Raw genomic sequence first — 8,336 nt, forward strand, 5'->3', positions numbered from 1 at the left:
TGCCATATTAAATGTGTGTTGGAAGTAAAGTAAAGCTTCTTTCCATTTTGTGTGTGTGTGTGCGTGTTGCAACAAAGTAAAGCTTCTTTCCATTTTGTGTGTGTGTATGCGTGTTGCAACAAAGTAAAGCTTCTTTCCATTTTTGTGTGGGAGATAAAGTAAAGAACAGCTTTTCCATTTTTTGTGTCGAGAAGAGTAGCATAAAACATCTGTGCCGACTTCTTGAATATCAACATGCCCACCTGAAGGAGGAACGTGTTTTTTTCCGTGGGGAGCTATTATAATATAAGAAGTCGCTGCACAGATGACCCTTAATTTGCACTTAGTTTATTGAAAGTAGAACCTAGATATCAAAACAAAATTATCAACATTTCGACCTGTCCCTTTCTTTACCTGAAACAGACATTTAGATGGCACGGTCAAAAAGGGCAAAGATGATAATAGGCTGGGTGCCACTCCCTTAAGCAGCTTAGCCCAACTAAGCTGCTTAAAACTACCTTCTAAACGCAGATTAAGCTGTTGAATTGGCTTTCCTTTCGCAGGATCCCTGGGAAGAGGCAACCAGATGGCTGAACACCTGGGCAAATGACACATCTTTTGCACACGGTCACCAATCTTTGCACTCGGTCAGGACACTCGGCCATGACCTTAAAAAGAGAAGGACAAGAGACATCTCGAGTAGTCGTTGGTTAGTCGTTGAGTAGTCGTTGGGCAGTCAGTCACGATGCAGTTGGGCCGTCAGCAGTCTGCAGTTAGCCATACACACTGGTCAGTGATATAAGACGCTGAGAGGTCCCTCTCCACCATTCGACCCAGATGTCCACACCAGATCCCTGAAATGAATCGAGTAATACCTTCATCCCTGAAAGAACTACCCAGGAACCTGAGTACGATGTCACGTGCGTGATTGTCCCTCGTCATCCTTCACCAGAGACCTGCTTCCCCTAAGGTAAAGTGCAAGTAAAGACTTTTTAGTGACGACCGTTTGCCCTTTTGAAGTGTTACTGAGTGCCAGTATTGTTTTTCATCCTTGTGTTATTTGTTCAGTGCCTTTTGCAGTGTTTCTTGTTCCAGTGTAGTGTTCAGTTATTCCTTGAGTCCTTGGCACCCTCAGTGCAGACTCAAGTCATATTCCGTGTTAAATTTTCCTTTACTGGCATGTAATGTGTAAATCTCTCTTGCAGAGAGACCTATTCGCAGTGGACTCATCTTGGACTGCGCCTTGCCCTTAGTCAAGACTCCAGTAGGAGGATCTTCAGGCGTTGCAAGCCCTTTAACAATTCAAATACCCATTTTCTCTTCTAATGCTTTCTTTTGTAAATATAATTCTTTAATTTATCCCAAGTGTTTATATAACATTTCCTCATGAAGTAGAGCCTTCAGCTCCTAAATTCATCCCTTGTTCTTTGTTTTTTACGATTTCCTTTACATAAGTCAGAACTCCAAGGCCAATTAAATAAAGTCTCTGTTGCCAGTCCGTAAAATTCTCTAAAAATCACCTAACTCAGGAAAATATATATATATATATATATATATATATATATATATATATATATATATATATATATATATATATATATATATATATATATATATATATATATATATATATATATATATATATATATATATATATATATATATATATATATATATATATATATATATATATATATATATATATATATATATGATATTTATCATATATATATATATATATATATATATATGATTCATATACATATCATATAATATAAAACGTCCTTTATATATATATATATATATATATATATATATATATATATATATATATATATATATATATATATATATATATATATATATAAAATATACTTTTTATATCCATATACAATCAGTAAGCTATAAAACGTCCTTTAATATATATATATACTATATATATATATATATATATATATATATATATATATATATATATATATATATATATATATATATATATATATATATATATATATATATATATATATATATATATATATATATATATATATATATATATATATATATATATATATATATATATATATATATATATATATATATATATATATTTATATATATATATATATATATATATATATATATATATATATATATATATATATATATATATATATATATATATGGAAATAATATATTTTCATGACTTTTTATCACATCACCATGATTATATATGTTACCAAAGGATTTTTGTTGATTTTTAGTTGATAATAAGTTCGTCGTCCCGTGGGCTCGAACCAGCGAAGGACAAGAACTCAGGACTACAGTGGATGCATTAACCCACGAGGCTAGCAAGTGAGGTATGAGTGGATATTATTGCCATGTACAAATCCCCGTCGAACTCAGGTGTTTGTATTTGGAGACGATATCCACCCACCTCTGCCATGTTGACCGTGTAATGCGTTTGTCACATGCAGCCATATTATGACTTTTTACCACATCACCGTGATTCATATACCATCAGTAAGCTACAAACGTCCTTTAATATCCAATTCGCTCTACATCGGAAATAATATATTTTCATATATGTTATCGAAGGGGAATTTTTTAGTTGATAATATGTTCGTCATCCCGTGGGCTCGAACCAGCAAAGGACAAGAACTCAGGACTACAGTGGACTTTTTAACCCACACGGCCAGCAAGTGAGGTATAAGTGGATATCGGCTCCCATCTACAAATTCCCCGTTGAACTCAGGTGTTTATTTGGAGACAATATCCACCCACCTCTGCCACGTTGACCGTGTAATGCATTTGTCGCACGCAGCCATATTATGACTTTTTATCACATCACAGTGATTCATATACAATCAGTAAGCTACAAACGTCCTTTAATATCCAATTCACTCTACCTCCGAAATAATATATTTTCATATATGTTACCGAAGGGGAATTTTTTAGTTGATAACAAGTTCGTCGTCACGTGGGCTCGAACCAACAAAGGACAAGAACTCAGGACTACAGTGGACGCATTAACCCACGTGGCCAGCAAGTGAGGTAAAAGTAGATATCGGCTCCCATGTACAAATCCCCCGTCGAACTCAGGTGTTTGTATTTGGAGACGATATCCAACCACCTCTGCCATGTTGACCATGTAATGCGTTTGTTGCACGCAGCCATATTATGACTTTTTATCACATCACCGTGATTCATATTCAATCAGTAAGCTACAAACGTCCTTTAATATCCAATTCACTCTACCTCGGAAATAATATATTTTCATATATGTTACCCAAGGAATTTTTAGTTGATAATAAGTTTGTCGTCCCTTGGGCTCGAACCAGCAAAGGACAAGAACTCAGGACTACAGTGGATGCATTAACCCACGCGGCCAGCAAGTGAGGTATAAGTGGATATCGGCTCCCATGTACAATTACTCATTTGAACTCAGGTGTTTGTATTTGGAGTCCATACCCACCCACCTCTCCGTGCGACAAACGCATTACCCGGTCAACATGGCAGAGGTGGGTGGATATCGTCTCCAAATACAAACACCTGAGTTCAACGGGGGATTTGTACATGGGAGCCGATATCCACTTAAAACTCACTTGCTGGCCATGTGGGTTAGTCTGTCCACTGTAGTCCTGAGTTCTTGTCCTTCGCTGGTTCGAGCCCACGGGACGACGAACTTATTATCAATTAAAAAATTCCCCTTCGGTAACATATATGATTTTATATGTTTCCTGGTGCAGGTGGTTCTTAAGACTCCACATTTAGTACTTTACTCTAAAATGGCCTGCAAGATAACCAGGACATATAAAAATAAAAAAAGGAGTTAAACAAGGAGTGGAGGGCTCTTTCTCAAAGGGAAGTGCGTGAAATACGTGGATACAAAATAGGTATATTTTCATGACACACAAGATCAAAGGGAAAATTAACTGAAACACATTTAATTACTGCTGCAGAAGTCCTCCCGAAGGAGTGGGAAAAGCTTGGGAATGCCAGGAACACAGACCAAGGAGAATTCTGCTACGATCGTCCTTCTGAAACCTTATGAGGACCTAGGTTACAATCTAATGCTGGAATTTGGGGAATGAATTACTCGGGTGTGTGCTGAGGGTGCCAAGGACTTCCCTGAGGCTTTACTTGTGACTCAGAGCAAGGAGGCAGTGAACACATGGGCCAGGATTGAACCAAGAAGCATCAGGGAATACCAAGTTATAGGCCCAGAAGTTTAATAAATGCACAAGGGCGAACATAACGTGACTAAGCAACTCGTACTAGGTACTTTACCAAATTGTAGGGGCGTAAAGCTGACGTCAGTGTCCAGCGGCGTGTTCTGCCAGGGTTCACGTGTGTGCTTCAAGAAAGGGCCTCCCTCCCCAAGGAACTGCTTTCAAGTCGTAGGTTGGGGTCGGAAAAGGGCGCCCTTGTGATGATGAAAGGCTGCAGTTGAGTTTCCGCTCACTTTGGGACTTGCAAACCCCACTTGCACTATTTGCTGACCACGTGGGTGGGGTACGGAGCAAAGGGCAGTTAAATTCCACGTGGTGACGAGGGAAAGAGGGGGAAGGTCTGCACTCGTGACCTCCTTTCTTAAACTACCGACTGTGTGTGAGAGCAGGCTGACCTTTTCTTGCCCTGACCGGGTCACGCTTCTGTACCAAAGAAAACGACGCAAGCCAGTTACTGCCCTAGGCGAGAATTGCAGCTTTTGAGCGTCTCTTATAAACCCTGACTTCTACTGGTTGAAATTAACCCAAACCAGAATTCACTACCTCTCACAGGTTCAAAATAGACAGGGGCCTATCTATCAGCAAAGCAAAGTAGAAAGGCGGGCGCTTTCATAGCGTAATTTGGCGCTAATATTTACAGCTCCCCTAGCAAGATGACATTCACACCTTTAAGCGGGTGCGAATGTCGATAACAGCAAAAATGAGCGAAGAAAACATTCGACTTTACTCTATCTTCTGGTTTGCTACAACTGTTACTTTACTTTACTTGCAAAACTCTGCTGCAATACTGATCAATGACAAACTGAAGGTTTACTTTAGGTGCAGATTGCAATTTAGAATATAAGATAAAATGGGCCCTTACTTGCAAATTAATTATTGCTGAAAATATTTCATAAGTACTGATTCTATACATTCTTTACTTGTTTTACTTTACTGGGGTAATAAGGCGCTCAAAAGAAAATAAACAAAGAACACTTCAAAGTTACCAAATTAAAAAAAAAATAAAATAAAACATACAAGGTAGGATGTAAAAGGAAAACAAATGTAATTCAACCAACTTCTTACTGCTATCCTGGAATTACAAACATGCGATTAGTTGTGCCTTGAAGAGGCGGTATAAGTGGCAATACACCGTTGGTTTTAAATGATATCCCCTTTACTAGAAATTGTAATAACAAAATTCAATTCCCCCTTCCAATTGGTGGACAATAATTGTTCACAACTCGAGCGCTAAAATGAAGTGACAGTAGTCTGACAGCAGCGAGGCAAAGAGATTATTCGTGCGTTTAATTCGCTAATTTAAACAACGCTAAATTTTTACGTCCGCGGCCTACAACTTGGGTGTAAGTTATAAATAGCTACTCGCTCGAAGTATGAATGGGAGGATAAACAAATGAGGGGGAACTGGACAGGGATAGAATTCTCCACAAGAATAACTTAATAAAAAAAAAAGAAAAAAAGAAAACTACACAGAATGACAAACATAGGACGTAACCTTTTACTGAGGGGCGGGACACGCCGCTGGTATCAAAAGGATTACGTTAAAGCACGCAAGGGCAGGAATCATAAGACTTGAGAGTCGTTAACAGAATAGAAAAAAAAGATTAAATTAAAGAGTAAATAATATACGCAGAAAACGAAGGATAACAGAATGAGGCATTTATTGTTTATTTATTAATCTAACACCCGTCGCCAATAGACGACGGTCAGAACTACTCTCAGACCAAGGGCTGGGAAAGTAAGCCAAAAGGGCGCGACCCCTTCAGGAAGAGCTGACACACCTGCCTTGTGCCAAGGGACGGGCGTAAGGGCGTGCCACTTCCCACTCTGTCTCTCTTACTGCTTCAAGGTTAAAATGGTTAATGCATTTTAAAGTTGATGATATCCCATATGTTAACTGCCGCTTGCTGTGGTAATTAAGGGAAAATGTAAAGGAAAGATCGACAGAGAAGGATGAGGGATAGAAATTCCAAAGGAAAGGAAGAAGATAGCGGAAGGCCTTGGCATCCTCTTCTGGATGAAAGGTGCCAAGACGTTCAAAAGATGAAGAGGTGGCCCTATGCCAAGTTTGCACAGGTGCCAGAAGAGCTCGGGAGCTCTTGGTGGACTAACTGCAATCGCCCACACCCGTGGTAATTCCGCCGCGAACCTCTCCTCCTTGGACTGTTGTCCTTGGCCGGGGAATCAGAGGGCCTGAGGCCGAAGGGCGGCAAGGGTTGCCATCTAGGTCAGCTGCTGCGACAACTGACACAGGAATTTAGTTCGCCAGCTCGGATATTAACCAGCACAGTTAGCAGAGTTCATCGGCCCAGGAAGGCAGGGCAGAATCATGACTCGCGAAGGAATCTGCGGCGGGCGGTGAGAGAGAGGGGACGGCCGGAGGGGGCGGCGTTGACTAGCATGCATGCTCAGGCCCGGGTTGCGAATCCGTGCCTTTAGGTGAGCCTCCGCTCCGGTCAGGAGAACCCGTCTCTCTTGTTACTGGCAGCAGCACCAGGCTGGGCGAAGAGGGGGGGTTTGGAGTTGGATCCCTTGAAGGGGGATCAGGGGCGTGCTCTGGCACTGACATTGGCACTGGCGCTGGTAGCGACATGGTAGTGGTCTCGTCTGTCTGGACGGACGGAAACTGGCACTGTTCAGTGCGCCCAAGTGGCACTGGCAGAGGGGTTGATAGCCGAGATTCTCCTGAAGGGAGATCTGGCTGAGGCTTCGACACTGGCACTGATACCGTGCCAGGTACTGGACTTGGATTTGAAGGATTAGTTGGGGAATTTGGACCCCGGAATTGTCGTGGTTTGGAGGGGGACGTAAAGTCCTGGCCCAGGAGGACGTCATAGCCTCCTGGAATGTGTTTCGCTATGGCGAGACGAAGGGTCCTGGCTCTGTGGGGTCGGGTGACCCTCAGTTGGACCGTAGGGAGGATCATTTTAAAATCGTTGATGCCCTCGATTGTGATGAGCTCGCGTCGGTTTATTATAGCTCCATAGGGAACTTTGTCTTTCCTTATGAGGGAAATTTGCGCGCCAGAGTCCTCAAATGCCTTGACCTGGTGTGCTGAGTATCTACCTCGAGGAGGTGCCACATATATGGGACCCTTGGCTGGAGGGCCTAAGGACTCGGGATTTGTAACGGCCAGGGCGATGGCAGGATTACCGGACTTATTATTTCTAGGGCATTTTGCCCATGAGGGAGAGTGGCCAAAAACCTTGCATGCCTTGCAAAAAGTTTGGCTGAAATCTCTTCGCAATGCCCTTGCAGAGGGCGCAGGCAACTTATTAGTGGGTTGTCCGGGAGAAAATGGCTCTGGTGGTTTACTTCGGTATTTTTCTTTGGAATGCCCGATCTTTTTACAGAACCCACAGACAACGGGTTTCTGCGAATGCCCATTCTTCGGCGGAGGGGCACCCAAAAGGAAGGCGGGTGGAGTAATTTTGCGCTGCAGGGAGCTCTCCTGGGGGTGATGAGTATCCCAGGAGTCGGCGATGTGACAGCATTCCACCAACGTCGTAGGCTCCTTCTCGGCGACGTGCGTGGTGAGGGCCGGAGGGGCGTAGAGTAGGAAGTGTTCTATTTTCATCTGTTCCATGGCCTCGTTGAGGGTCGTAACCCCCACGGACTCAAACAATTTGGCATGGGCGCGCCCGGACTGGTAGGCCTAGTCTGCCCAGGTCTGATTTACTTCCTTCACTTGCCCTCGCCAACGCCTCCTCCAGTGTTCAGGGGTTATTTCGTACGCCTTTGCGATAGTCTGGCGGACGACCTCCCAATTTTCCTACTCCTCTAGCGGGAGGGCTTTGTAGGCAATAAGGGCCTTCCCTCCAAGGAACTTGCCCAACACCAGGGAGAGTTTGGCTGCACTCAGGGGGCAGGCCTTTAAGACTGTCTCGGCGCTGTCGAGCCACACCTCGGGCTCGGCCTCCGTCCATTTTGGCATGCAGGCGAGAGCCTGGCTGAAGGCACTCATCCCATGGGTGGCAGGTGGAGGTGAAGGGCCATGCCATTGCAGCATCGCGAGTTCATGGGTACGCTGCTTGTCCCTTTCTTCCCTTTCCGCTCCTTGTCGTTTCTCTTGAGCCTCTCTCTCTGCTTCTTGTTCCTGTCTCTCTGCTTCTTCTCGTCTCT

General features: G+C 42.8%; 1 protein-coding gene across 1 annotated transcript; it reads right to left on the reverse strand.

Moving 5' to 3' along the window:
- Positions 1-6,609: 6,609 nt before the first annotated feature.
- LOC136840457 (ESX-1 secretion-associated protein EspI-like) lies at positions 6,610-7,800 on the reverse strand. The gene is made up of 2 exons (XM_067107131.1): positions 7,281-7,800; positions 6,610-6,953 (listed from the first exon to the last, which is right to left on the reverse strand). The coding sequence occupies exons 1-2, from the start codon at positions 7,798-7,800 to the stop codon at positions 6,610-6,612; spliced, it is 864 nt and encodes a 287-aa protein (XP_066963232.1).
- Between the last annotated feature and the right edge of the window lie 536 nt (positions 7,801-8,336).

Source organism: Macrobrachium rosenbergii, chromosome 7, assembly GCF_040412425.1.
Source record: "Macrobrachium rosenbergii isolate ZJJX-2024 chromosome 7, ASM4041242v1, whole genome shotgun sequence".
Lineage (NCBI taxonomy): Eukaryota > Metazoa > Arthropoda > Malacostraca > Decapoda > Palaemonidae > Macrobrachium > Macrobrachium rosenbergii.

Bases quoted from the DNA above. Each gene is read 5' to 3' on its own strand.
- LOC136840457 (XM_067107131.1), bottom strand. From the start codon at position 7,800: ATGGAACAGATGAAAATAGAACACTTCCTACTCTACGCCCCTCCGGCC. The intron at 6,954-7,280 runs GTAGATACTCAG...ATCCAAGTCCAG, and splicing joins ATATGTGGCACCTCCTCGAG to TACCTGGCACGGTATCAGTG.